This window comes from Amphiura filiformis, chromosome 6 (genome assembly GCF_039555335.1).
Source record: "Amphiura filiformis chromosome 6, Afil_fr2py, whole genome shotgun sequence".
In the NCBI taxonomy this organism is placed as follows: domain Eukaryota; kingdom Metazoa; phylum Echinodermata; class Ophiuroidea; order Amphilepidida; family Amphiuridae; genus Amphiura; species Amphiura filiformis.
Window position 1 is genome coordinate 16,596,867 of NC_092633.1, and position 14,654 is coordinate 16,611,520.

At 36.2% G+C, this 14,654-nt stretch overlaps 1 protein-coding gene across 1 annotated transcript in view; it reads left to right on the top strand.

Moving 5' to 3' along the window:
• LOC140155073 (peripheral plasma membrane protein CASK-like) overlaps positions 1 to 14,654 on the top strand; it is a 277,597-nt gene that overhangs the window by 58,645 nt on the left and 204,298 nt on the right. Inside the window, 2 exon segments of the mRNA XM_072177760.1 lie at positions 3,250 to 3,355; positions 4,178 to 4,255. Of these exon segments, the coding sequence (XP_072033861.1) occupies positions 3,279 to 3,355; positions 4,178 to 4,255 (155 nt within the window). The 5' untranslated portion in view covers positions 3,250 to 3,278.

Sequence of the window (14,654 nt, forward strand, 5' to 3'; positions counted from 1 at the left end):
GTATTTGTTTAGTATCTGATACAAAAGATCTGATACGAAACAAAAATGCCTAGCCATTTTGGTATCATTAATTGTCAATAGGCTTGTCAATGAAACCCGGTAACTTTAACAATAGCTGTCAAGCAATCCTTGTGACTGGCAAGGCATTTAAACAAATATTCAGATTATCCATTGTTATGTAATACAACAAATTTGAACTGAGCCACTTTTTAATTAAAACAATCATGTGACTCAATCAAATCATTAATTGTTTAATAAAAATGTTCAAAAACAGTTTCTATTAATCCTAAAATTCAGTATGGGAGGCAAATCTTCAGATTGACTGGCATTCAACTGTTGATGCTCTTTTCAGATGTTGTATTCCTGCAGATTGAAAACACATGTTAATCTATTCCGAATGAATCCCTGAGATCTTACAAGTTATCAGTTTCTTTCTTTCATTTTAATTCTAATTTATTCATTTGATTTTGCACTTGGTTGAGTCGTGCAAATCATCAGGCAATTAACTTCCACAGAGTGAAATTACTGTGTATAAATATGTTCTTAAAATATATGGAGTGCCTATAGATCTGGGAATGGAGTGTGGTATTATTGATGAGGCAGGCACATTTGGTTTTGTCATTGAAACAGCAGTTTGTTTCAGAATAATGGATTTGCATTATACATCCCATTATACGTACTTCAAAGCTGGTAGGCTGATATAATCTGACAAGATCTGCATGGTGTTGAGTAGTTTTGTGTCAGGTATTAATAAATATTAATTAGCTTATTTGCATAGTGTGACGGAATTGATATCAAATTAATCAACACAAACACCAGAATACAACAGCCAGGGATGAGCATAATGAGTTCTGATACTATTTTATTTTCTTCCAATTATCTACAGATTATGAATGAATATTAATGAGCCTATTTGCATTTGTGATGTGTGAGGATTTTCTCCTCTAAATTGATATTACCTCAAGGTAGTTAAATATCATGATTTGAAAATGACACGTGATGAATATTAGATCTGACTTTGCCAATTATTATTAATGACAAAGATAAAAATATGATTATGAACAGCAAGCTCAGTTTTATAACTGTGATAATAAAATTAGAATTATTATTGTTGGTTACGTACCTGCAATTTTACACGCTGTGTTAATGGGCAATATGTGTGACATAAAAATCAATCTGTTCTTCATTTTAATAGTGAATACAAGCATTGCATTACATTGCATTGATTTAGTTATAGTGATAATGATACCCATTTACTGGCATGCACTAGGGATGATGTACCGTGTACGTATGTAGCTCATTTATAGTCTTTCGTTTAATTGGTATAAAAATCAATACGTGTTTAAATTCAGTGAAAGCAGATTAACTGAGGATATATCTGATTAGAACTATGAAAGATGGCAGTATATTCCTTATAACGCACAATGTGAAACAATATCAAAATATGAGCAATTTATGGCAAATTCCTGTAAACATGCTCAACGTGACAAAACGGGTCTTGGTGGTGTGTTGGGGGGGGGGTGCATGTTTGTGTGTGTGACTGTTTATTAATGTTTAATCACCTTTGAATGGGGATATTTGTAGGATACTTTACATTCCAACTGGGGACTTCTGAGCAGGGGGCTGTCCCTGCTTTCTAATTATGTGTTCATAAATTTTAAAGTGCATCCCCTACCAGTCCCCGGTTGATAGGTTAAATGTCCTTAAGTCCATGATGTGTATAATTGTGTGTGGGTGAGTTTGATGGGGTGCGCCTGAAAATGCTTACTTCGGGGGACATTTGTGTGTTTTTAATTACACAACCGTGGACATCTGCCAACCGGGGATGTCCCCGGTTTGAGAGACTATACCCCCTCCATCCCATATGGCTAAAAAGCTTAAAAATGCAATAAAAAAACTGAGGACATTACACAGGGTGTTAAAAAACAAGATACTATATCCTGGTACCCCCGTATATCTAATATCATCTGAATGACATCTGAATGACATGTTTGATATGAGGACATGTTTAATATGAGGACTCGGCATGACAACACATTATTAAAATAAGTAGAGGACTTTTGGACTTCTAAAAATTTTTGGCATTTTCATGTTGGGGTGGTGTAAGTTGTGTTTGCTGTTTGTGTTCGTCTCACCTTGTATGTGTTCTGTACCTCTTACTGATTACTTCAGATTGTACATATTTGAATAGCTCTATCATTCTTAATAATATACTTGCATTGACATTCTATCATGTTGTTGGATTAAACTTAAATTATTCATAAATGCTTTATTTATTATTGACCATGTTATGCTGGGATGTTGTGTTGTATCTGAATCTGATAAATGAAACAATTCATCTCTTTCTCTGCCCCTTATTCTTATCCTCCCCATATATTTTATAATCTTACTGTTTTGCTTTCTCTTTTTGCTGAACCATGAAATGGTATCAGCCTATAAGTGTGTATGTTACTAGGTCCCTAACTAACCATTTGGTCTGAAATGGACATATCTCTAAATGCCACCAAGGTATGACCCCATGAGTGGTGTCATATGAAAGAGGAAAACATAAAGAATATAATAAAAATATTTCCAAACGTCAGAGGTCATCCAGGGGTCACAGGGGTCAAAAAAGGTCATTTTAACCAAAAATGCTCCGATTGAGCTTAAATTTAAATGCAATGATCCTTATGACATTCTAAACATGTTGCAAATATTGTAAAATTCATTTAAGGTCATTAAGGGGTCATAAAGGGGTCAAAGGTCAAGTTGTTCAAAATGCTCCAATTGAGCTGAAATTTAAATGCAATGATCCTTATGACATGCTAAACATTTTAAAAATATTTTAAAATCATTTAAGGTCATTGAGGGGTCATAAAGGGTCAAAGGTCAAGTTTTACAAAATGCTCTGATTGAGCTGAAATTTAAACGCATAATGATTCTTATGACATTCTAAACATGTTGCAAATATTTTAAAATTCATTTAAGGTCATTAAGGGGCAATAAAGGGGTCAAAGGTCAAGTTTTCAAAATGCTTCAATTGTAGGTATAGGCCTACCACAATATACTGCCGAAGCCACATGGTTCAGCTATGGTGCGGTTATCGCTCTAGTTATGTCTTTGTTAGGTTGCCCTAGTTCCAAACCGGAACAAAAGTTTCAACAAGCTTTTAACAAGTTTTAGACTAAATAGATTAATGATGTGTAGAATATTCAGAAAAATTTAAGCAAACATTAATCATGCTCTGCTACCATTGTTTTGTCATTTCAGATTTGAAGAGAGAAGCTAGTATTTGTCACATGTTGAAACACCCACACATAGTTGAACTACTAGAAACATACAGCTCAGATGGATTACTTTATATGGTTTTTGAATAGTAAGTATCAACTCGCTCATTAGGCTAAAAGAACTTGAACATTGGTAGAGAACTGATAAGCTGCATATATTGCACTGATTCTATCAAAGCAGTATAGTAAACTGAAAAACAAGCGCATGGTATCTATTTGGCAGTGTTGGGATGGCACAGGGCTTTTCGCCTCTGATGTTTTTGGTTTATTCCAGCATAAATTTAGATTTGGATACACATTGTTTCAGACACATAATGACTGAGTGGGATATACTTACCCTAATTCCGGCATGCCCTAAATCCATTGTAATGTAAAGTTCTAATAATCAGTTCCTTACTGTTCATTATACATACTAAAAAACCAAATTGCTCATGTGCATATTAGGCATGTTCATCACCACTTTTTCAATATCGTATATCGCCAGCAAAATTTATAGCGATAATCGATAATGGCGATAATGAGGGAAACTTAAACACATTTTATTTGACTAATTTTTTGTTTCGAAAAAACAGGAAAACGTTATTAAATGTGCTTTTATTTAACTTACTTTATGTCAAGTTTCACAGAAAAACGTGTTGGCAGTGATTGATATCAAGTTGAAAAGCCTCATAGCTGTGGCGGATTTGGTATTTTTGAAGACACATTTTTACCATCAAAATATCGTGGCCTGTCAAACTGCTATCACGGTCGTGATAATGAAAATATATCGCGATAGACGATTATTACATTATCGTGAACATGCCTAGTGCATATGCTGGTTTGTGTCCAAGATGAATAGCATAAAACCTCTACAATACAAAATCTCCTCTGTATATAAATAATGAGAATTTTCTATCTTCTTACCCTTGTAGTATGGAAGGAGCAGATCTGTGTTTTGAAATTGTCAAAAGAGCCAATGCTGGATTTGTGTACAGTGAAGCAGTTGCTAGGTAGGTATATCAACAGCCGCAGTCAACATATCATCATGCCCTGTAGCAAAGTTCATCAGTGTACATACACTTTATGGTTATGAAAGTTGTTTGGGATGAGCTAGATACTCATTCCTTAAGGCTTAAATCCATATATCTGTGTTTAGATTAATGAATTCTTGCTCTTGGAGATTTGAAAAATATGGGCTTGTGTTTTTAGAAAAGCACTTTGTCTGTCTTGTCTCAAGTTGAGAGTAATGCCATGTTGAATTTCGCAGTGGCAGATTTGAATTGCACGCTAACCTAATCCTGTGCAGGATGTATGCATGCGTAGCAGGACGATTTGTCCATACACTGGCGATGCAACCACATAAACGCACCGATTCTAATCTGCCAATGCGAAACCCAACATGACGTTACTCTCAACTTGAGACAAGACACATATAGTAGGAATAACTTTGAAACAGAAATGTAACTTGGTCAGTGGATGTGGCTAGTTGAACTCATGACATGGCACTTACCTTTCACACATATCGACTGCTCAGTGCCAGAAGTGGATAAGTGCAACAGCTGCCATGTGTAGCTGCCATGTATAGATGAGTACAATATACTGTAAATTGCCAAATGTTCACAGGGCAGCCACTTACCCACTTCTGGTACTGAGCAGTCGATATATCAAGGTATGTTGGCATTACGTTTTCTATTCAAGATCCACCTGTTGCTGCAAACTGATCAACTTTACCCTGTGTTTTGAATCATATGTAAATGCATACCAGTTTGAAAAATATATGAATGGAACTTTTGCAGGAGCTATAAAAAACACTGATCATGCATGGTAAACAAAAACACACCAACAACACATTGGCGAAAGCGTGTTTGATGATCATGTGGCGTGGTATGATTGTTCACACCATTCACGTATCGCGTTGCTTGTACTTGACACGGCGTATTGAACATGATGTCCACTGCATAGTCGAATATGCATTTGAATCGCCAGACATTGATTGGTTGAAAAGGTTTTTGGCATGCGACATCTTTCTGAAAATGTTTGAGATTCCCTATCAGCTGCTGAAATTGTCTATTGCCCAACTGTGAGATACATTGGTACTGATGTCAGTTGAAGGTCTTACGAATGCTGACTGATATTAGCATCATGGAGATTGATATTGGACTCTGTCATTCTAATCATTCTTAAAAAGAATAATAAAAAATGAAGCAGACTGCAAGACAATGAATATATGCAAGGATCAGAAATACCTTTCAGCAACATGGGGGAGGATTGTGACAATGCTGAATGAAATGCCATGATGGTATTGCAAGCTTTGATGCTGCTCAGCAAAGATTCCGAAATGGTCACTTTTTTAATGTTATGTATTTAGTACAAGTCGCAGCCACTACAATATTTGAGCACAAACACTGCTAGCTCAGGCACGGCTCCAAACCGCCTTAACTGTTGCTGGATTCATGAAACTCATTCAAAAACACAAAATGACACAAACATTTGCAGCTAAATTTGGATTAGAGGATTTGAAAAGTTCATAAAAGTCAAATTGCACTTAAGTTTTGTCAACATTTGATGGAAACCTGTGAAAGGTAAAGAAGAGCTCTGCGAGGCGATGACAGTTTTTACCGCAAGGAAGTGGATTTTTATATTCAGGAAAGAAAGTGTCTGCAGAAATAAGTGTTTTTAAGCAGTGTATGGATTGTCATACGTGAACAAATTCTCCTAGTCAGCCTCCTATACACCCACATGATGAAGCAACCCTGGAAAATTGAGCTAATGTAATTTGGATAAATTATATCCAACTCTTCATCATTACAGTATCAGACAACTCAGGGGAAATTATGTTTATGATAATAACATCAGATGATGCTCCAATTTCCCCAACGTGACAGGTGTGAAAGCCTATACCGCATCCATCATGGTGTCAGCTAAAAGTCGCTAATTAAGTGAACAAAAAAAAAAATCTGACGAGATTGGGCTATTATAGATTATCAATTATCATCAACTCTATTTGTCATTGTCAGCTGACATAACCAAATTGGCATTTCGTTTGGATGAGTACTGAAAACAAAACTTGAGTCGTAATTATATTGTCTCCATTCCCATGCAGCGGTGTACTCTAAGCAAGATGTAAAAGATTGTTAAAGGTCATAGGTCAGTTGTGGGTAATTAATGTTATAATGAGGTTGTAAATTTGATTAAGATCTAAATTAGGAATGTGGAATTCAGGTATTTTCTTGCTCCCATTTTCTCCCTGGTTGTTGGTTTGTTGCATTAGTTATGAGCATCATCACCTTACTCATTGAATAAGCTTAGATTTGTTATGAGACCAGCCCTTTAAGACTTGAAATATGTTGCTTGAGGTGAAAGGTCACGATTTATATCACAAATTGGAAGAAAAGACATTCAGGTTCACTGTGTGTTGTGAAATTGAGCCTCATGCATTTCCAATTGTACATCTGATGGCCGATAAACTAAGCCTAGACAGCAGAGTAATTGATTGTAGGTCTGAGGTTCATGCAGTAAATATTGTAGCTAACTCATAACAGCACTCATCGTAACCACAAGGATGCTTCAGGTTTTAATTGGAAGTACTTGATTAGGAACAGGGTACTGAGCGCACAAAAAAATTGAAATGAAAGAGACATGGTTATCTCCTTGGTGGGAGAATATCTAGCATGTGTTTGCTGAAGAATGTGAATCCAGGGCACAATAATGGAAGGTAGTCAAGTTCAAGGGAATATTGATTGTAATGATCAGTCATTCATGTGATGCAGCAGCGATAACTGTTCAAAAATGTGACATGGTTTTTTTTGTCAAGATATACATATTTTTTTAACACAAGTCACCACATTATAATTGAATACCTGAGTGGAAGAAGGACCCAACTCCATCAAAACTGTTTTTGAGATATCAAGAAAAAACTTAATATTTGGAAAAGTTTTATAGACAGAATGTTTTCATCTTCAGGGGACCTTAAATACATGAGCATACAATATTACGTACATTCGAAATTATATATGATGTTTCCATGGCAACGATACAGGTCTTAATACGAGCTGGAGTTGGGCCCTTCTTCCACTAATATACTGCAAGTGCCAATTCCGTGTTAGAAATGGCTACAGAAATTAGGTAACCACCATTAATTGCACAAATATAACTCATGTAATATGTTTGCAAGAAAGTTTATTGTAGTGAAAAGCATATTTCATGGATGAACAAAATTCCTCTTTAACCCACTATTTGTGGAAGAAGGGCCCAACTCCATGGAGTTGGGCCTTTCTTCCATGAAAATCATGATTAAGTGTATGTGGAAGACTATTTAAAGAGTGGATTTTGGCTCATCTTTCACACCTAAGGAAGAACAGTCTGCTGGCAATAAAATGCTGGGTCTAACTCAATTTGGTAAAAAATTGGAGTTGGGCCCTTCTTCCACTCAGGTATTCAATTGAATGGTTAAGGACTAACATGTTGTACCCTTTTCTATATGACATTACATGTAAAACATATTTCTACATAAATAGTTCTCAGAGTGTTATTTTGGAACATATTTTTCACTGCAAGTCACCACATTTGATATACCAGGGTTTTAAAGAAGAATTTTTTCTTTCAAATTTGATGACTAAAAGTTAATGCAGGCAAGATGTCATTGTGCTTTGAAATATAGTGATGCAGGGAGTTGTGAAATGAAGCACAGCAACCAAGCAGCAGACCATTGCAGAATTCGGCAGGTTCTTTGTCTTGTTTAACACACTGAATAATGTTATGCATCATGTCATTGCTTTAATAGTATGTACATGATGACACGATTGCACCTATGAAAATTTTTCTTACTTACGGTACCAGTGTGAAGACTGTGTGATATCTTTGTTGGCAATCAAGATTGAGAGTCAAGATAGAGTCAAGATTGAGAGTCAAGATTGAGAGTTAAATGTTGAAAGTCAAGATTGAGAGTCAAGATTGAGAGTCAATATGGAGAGTCAAGATTGAGAGTCAAGATTGAGAGTCCAGATTGAGAGTTGAGATTGAAAGATGAAGATTGAGAGTCAATATTGAGAGTCAAGATTGAGAGTCAAGATTGAGAGTCAAGATTGAGAGTCAAGATTGAGAGTCAAGATTGAGAGTCAAGATTGAGAGTCAAGATTGAGAGTCAAGATTGAGAGTCAATATGGAGAGTCAAGATGGGGAGTCAAGATGGGGAGTCATGATGGAGAGTCAAGATTGAGAGTCAAGATTGAGTTTCAATATCGAGAGTCAAGATTGAGAGTCAAGATTGAAAGTTCAGATTGTAAGTCAAGGTTGAGATTCAGTATTGAGAGTAAAGATTGAGAATCGAGGTTGAGTGATTGAGAGTCAAGATTGAGAGTCAACATTGAGAGTCAAGATTGAGAATCAAACCATAAAATCTGTTGTTCATTTTGTGCCAGCCTCTCTGCCAGAAATCTGATTTCAAAAGTCAAATGCATCTTAAGTAAACATAAACTTGTTACAACCATCCATGCAATCTGTCCAGACCCACGTTATGTCATTGTTACTGCAGTGTACACACATATAAAGTGTCCAGACAGCCTAGTTCTCTTGTATTGTTGAGCCAAGATGAGATACTGCTTTCCTCCTATTACACTCAAGTCATGAGAGTGATTGTCACTACCTTCAACAAACATCCTAGCTCCTTACTCTTTAAACATGCCAATATCAAGCTTGTGTGCTTCCTTTCAAATACACGCCCACATGCAGAAGAAGCTGATACTTTATGAAATAGATTGACACAGTTTAAGAGGCTAAATTATGTTTATTTAGTGTGAATTCTCATCTTTTAAGAAAAATTCTTTGAAAATTAATTTAGTTTTTTGAAGATGTTGGCAATTTGAAGTGTCCCATGTAGGACCTACATGATCACAGCAAGTTTAAGAGGCTAAATTATTTCTCTGTCAAATGTTTATTTAGTGTGAATTCTCATCTTTATGAAAAATTCTTTGAAAATTAATTTGGTTTGTGAAGATGTTGGCAATTTGAAGTGTCCCATGTAGGACAGGACCTACATGATCAGCAAGCTATACCCCTTGTATGTAGAACAAGTCTGAAAATGTGTATTCCTTAGACACTTTTGTCCAATGTGTAATAAAAAGGAAGTTTATTAGGTTTATCCGATTGATTGATGTAAGTTGCATGCTTGATTTGCATAATTGTGTGCTAGATACTGTAAGCATCAGTGCTTTGACTCCTCCGCAAAAAGCGCTGTAGAAATCCAATGAAATATTGTTCACAAGTCTGCTACAAAATGCTAAGGTGTTAATCTTTATGATCATTATTGCGGGCATTATTGATCATATTTGCATTGTTTCAGGACAGAAATGTCTTTGTTTTGTAAGCAATACTGTCCGTTGGACAAATTTTGGGATTTACGAAAGAAAGATATCAGCAAGTGCAAGTCTTAAAAAGCTGAAAATTACTTGAGAGGCCTGCCTGCCAGGAATTAAGCGTCATGAGACGTAGTCGTGCCAATGGCTTTTAGCTATAATGAGGGAAAAGGGTGTGAAAAGGAATAAATGTCCCAGTTTACCATGGAGACTTCCGTATTTAGGTTAAAAATATGAATATAGGGAGAAACGATCCTCACTATTATATTCTAGAGCTAAGCTAGTGTTATATGGAGAGTATTGGTAGTACTGAGAACAGGGTAAGTTTACTGATCCCTATGCATCAGTGTGTCTGAAATTTGTACCCTATTGTATGCAGATGTGATGCCATGCTAAAATATTTGGGAGTACTATCACATAAGTTTGAGTTGCAGATTTAGCCACTAGAGAGTTGTATTGTGTTGTTATTGAAATGAAATTAGAGATGATATTAGGGAGATATCTAAGTGAGAGGAGTCTGAACAGGTTTCATGGGAAGTTGTGTGTGCTTGGGTAATCAAATGATTCAAGGGAATCGTTTTAGCACCCCTTGAAGCTGCATAAATATGAGGAAATTGTATCGTATGGTGAAATGTTAGGAAAGTGTGTTATGTTTATCTAATTATCTGAGAGTAGGGTGATGATGATGATGAACACACTCACTGTGAATAAATTCCACTCTCATCACTTTTACTTGTATCGCACATTGATCAAGAACAGGAATTACTTTGTGTGATAATTTAATGTAGTTATCTGCATATTGAAGTATGTGCATCATTTGTGGTGTCTTGTGGATTTACTGGATTGTGAAGTGTGGGGGTAGTATTTGAAAAGGATATTGAAAGAAAGCTTGTCATAACTTAATCCTTTAATATGCAAAGCTGCCTTAATTGTGACCCCCAAATGTTAAAGTGACTAAAACGCTCATGCGTCCGAAGCGGCTTCCTCCAGGTACTCTACCAGGTCTTAAAGCTGGCCCTTGGACCCTCATGTTATGAAAAGATATTCCCTGTATGGATTTAACCCTACAATGAACCTCAGATGTAGACATGATTTGAAAATGTGCTCACCCACAGGTGCTACTATATAAGTGCAGTCCCTTTTAAGGGCACACTTGTCTCTGCCAACATGGGCGATGTAAGTGCTTGGAAGCAGATGTTGATTTCCTTCCTTACATTTAAGACAAGATTTTCCCATGGAGATATCAAGAGAGGAGGTTTGGGTTAGCTTAAAGTGAATCTCTGGGCAATTCAGCATCAGATCCCCTCTCATTTCCCTCAATAGCACTCTTATTAGTTTCATAGTCTGTGGCACATGTCCATTGTTACTACATGCATACAGAGTACTATGACGGTAATATGGTTATAATCTGAACTGTTTCATTATGTTTAGTAATAATAAGTGTTTAATTTGAAACAAGAAAAGGATTGGTGTATTATGCAGATCTTATGTCATATGTGAACTGAGTACTGAAGAGTGAGTATATTTCCGGAGTGTTGATAGATTGTAAATTATGCAGTGATAAGTGCAACACCTTAATGGCAATTCTCGTTGAAATTTGAGCAGGCGCTCAACACTTGGTAAGACAAGGAGTGCATGTGTGAAAGACTAATCCTCATTCACTCTAGGTCTCCTGCTCGTTTGCGCAGCAGTCAAGTCGTGCTCGCATCCTGGGTGATGCCACAGAAGCTCGAATTTTCGCACATTTGTCGCCGAGGAATATTCACGGGGGTCTCATTCTTGATTTGGATTTGGCAAGGCTAAGTAGTGGGTGGGTGCAGAGCAAACAGTTGTGAAGACACTCCATACAAAGTAAAGTGTATTTGCTAGAGACGTTCAAAATGTAAGACGTCAAGGGCTGATAGGCTTATGCTACGTGGATGTGTTAGCCAATTCCAAACAGCCAAGCTTGTCTCTAAATATTTAGATGAAATGAGAATACCAAAGATGGAAATATTTATCCTCCTTAAGCTATGGGATGCTTGTCATGTCTGTATATTTCACAACATACAAAAAGGTCAAAGATCTTTCAGAAGACTTGTTTTAATATTGCCATTTAAGTTGAAAAAACTATATGGATAGGACAAGTTGACTTATAGTAAAGATGAACCATATGTACAGACACAGACATGACACATTGCGCTCTGTAGCAATAGTACAATGAACGCATACCAATGTTCATCTGCATGTGTTTTGACAAAGTAGAAGATGTTTAAGCAAATTTCCAGGAATATCTCACCTATTTTGTATACGATGATTAAAATTATGTGTAAATTAACCAAGTCTATAAAAAACCCTCCTTGGGACTATGATAGAAGAAGTATTGGCCCCCTTCCCCCCATTATTGTTTGTGTTTTTGAGAACTGCTATTTGAAATGTTAGCATTTATCAAATTTGAGCAATATTCTATACCATAATGCAAAAAATGCCAGAAACACACTGTGACAAGAGATATTGTGTTGCAAGTTTATGAAAAACCAATCTATTTTAGGATAATAGTTGCCAGCTTGTGATTGTGATGTCAAATTGAATACAAACTGAAGTCATGAAGATTCTTTGAATCAAGAGATAGAAACATGTTCCATATTTTGCCAAAAATATTCAATATTTCAGGGTCATATTGGATAGCTTCAGGTGATTACCATTTTGAAATTGGGTGATATCAATTGAATGATATCGTATTGCATATGGACTGAATTAAAAAGAGCCAAAAAGACACAAGAGTATGACGAGAGATATGTTTGTCTTTGGACCAGTGAAATCAATATTGAGAATTAAAAAATGGAAATCTTTTATGTATTGTAGAGAAATATTGAATATGTGATAGCCTTGCGCACCTGCTGCACTGACAACTAAAGTTGGTTCAATTTACCTTTGATGAATTTAGTGGTTTAGAAAAAGGTCAGGATTGAGAATATATGAATATGCATGGCAGAAGTGTGTCAGAAAAAATGCGACAAATTGAAGCAATGAAAATAATCTTAAGGTGATCTAAATGTAGGCATATTATTATAGAACAGTGGGTGGAATGATACAATATAAAATTATCCATGGACCATTTTGGTTTTGTTTTCGTAACTAATCTGTGTAATATTTTATGCAGAATAACCAGATTTTTTTTTGTATTTGAATAACAAACATATACTGCTTTGTATAAAGTAGGCACATGTGTTTTCTTAGAAAATAAAATAAACTGATGTATCCACACCTAGAAGAAACTGAAACAGTTTGTTAATAAGAGGCAGGTCAGTAGGTTGTGAGTCATTTTTTCACATAACAGCACAAGTGACAAATTCAATTTTGCATCAGTGATGATCATGATGATACAAAAGCAAGCACATTCACACCCCAGTTTATGTGTGTTGTATACCTGGGTCGTATGTACTATTCATGAATGTAAGATTGCAGGATTTCAACAATGTCTGTTGAATTCTGTACAGGAAATTTGAATTTTCAGGCTTTACTGGTATTTCAGGAATAATTGTAATGCTCTCTTTCCTGCATATGGAAAGTTTCTATTTTGCTATCTATCCATCCATCCCATGTCAGCTAGTTGACTGCCCTGTAGAATGGCAACCATACGATAAGATATATCACTATGGACCACAATGGCCTCATCCCAATGCCATAGTTCAATAACCTCAATTAAACAATCATAGAGCAATATTTGACCTCAACTTGCAGGGTATGAGTTTCTGTACCCAAATTCTCAGAGGTCATGTATTGGTTATACAAATGTATTGGGGTTAAAGAAATGTGCCCTGATAGATGAGCATGTTGTGGATCCTAGTGTATGGAGTTGATCAAGCAAAAGCAACTGCATGGAAGCCATCCACCTATCTCATCTCCCTATCCAACCAACCGGCCATCCATCCATCCATCCGTGCGTACAAAATATGAATTTGAGTCTATCGTTTCCATATTAGATTATTAACACCCTGCCAGTTACCATACATACATAGTGTACTTGTATGCATCTATTCTGGTGTACACTGACTGACTGACACTTGCTGCATATATTAAAGGGAATACTAACTAACTAACAAGGAGTTGAGAATGTCAGTCAGTCAGGGGCCTTAGAAAGGTACCGTAACCCCATATCAAAAGAAAACGCTGGTACTCTTGGTATGGGTGGATGTCTTGAACATCACCATTGTCATAAACAACAATTTATTTTAAACTCTTTATTTATTTACCTATTTGTTTATATTATTTGCTTTTTTGATGCCACCTGTAGCTACAATCTCGGTCATAATTGTTCGAACACTTTAACATGGGTACTTCAAATATGCCCCCATTCTCCCGATCAATGTTGTCATGCACCCCTAGAAACTTCCAACATTGATTGGTGGAGCAGGGGGAGGGTTGTAGTAGTAGGAAATGGCTCAGACTTCACGTCAAAGAAAGCAAAATTTTAATATGTCAAGTATATCAGAAATACAGTCTCCAACAGCCCTACTTTGACACAAGTGTTTGAACTATTTATGTCCGGGATTGTAGAAGGATCATCTGTCAAATTTCATGCACCTGTAGACAATGTTCTAGCATTCCATTTATAAACGATATCAACTATATATTATCACCCCATAATATGCAAATTAATTAGTTAACTTGCACATTTCAATTACTAATGCATTGATTGCAAGTATAATTAATGTAGCTCCTGGATGTAGCTGTGCTATACCATTGTTGTAATCAACCCTTCTGGGTCATGTCTTTGCAAACAAGCTTCAGTGGAATGCTTTGAAGCACAAGCACCCTCTACACATGGAAGTGGATCAACATCCCCTACCCCCTATCTCACTAAGTCAATTTTTTGGCATCATCTGTACATTTTGACAATGCTCTATCTTCTTGAGATAACCAGTTTTGCAAAGGAAGCAAGTATCAGGTTTTGTCAAAGAAGTAAGATGGAGAACTTGGCCTGTCATATTCCCATGACACCAATCATGTGTATGTCCTGCAAATAACACATGCTCATTTCAAACTTGTGGAACACTCTCATTTGTTCTAGGCA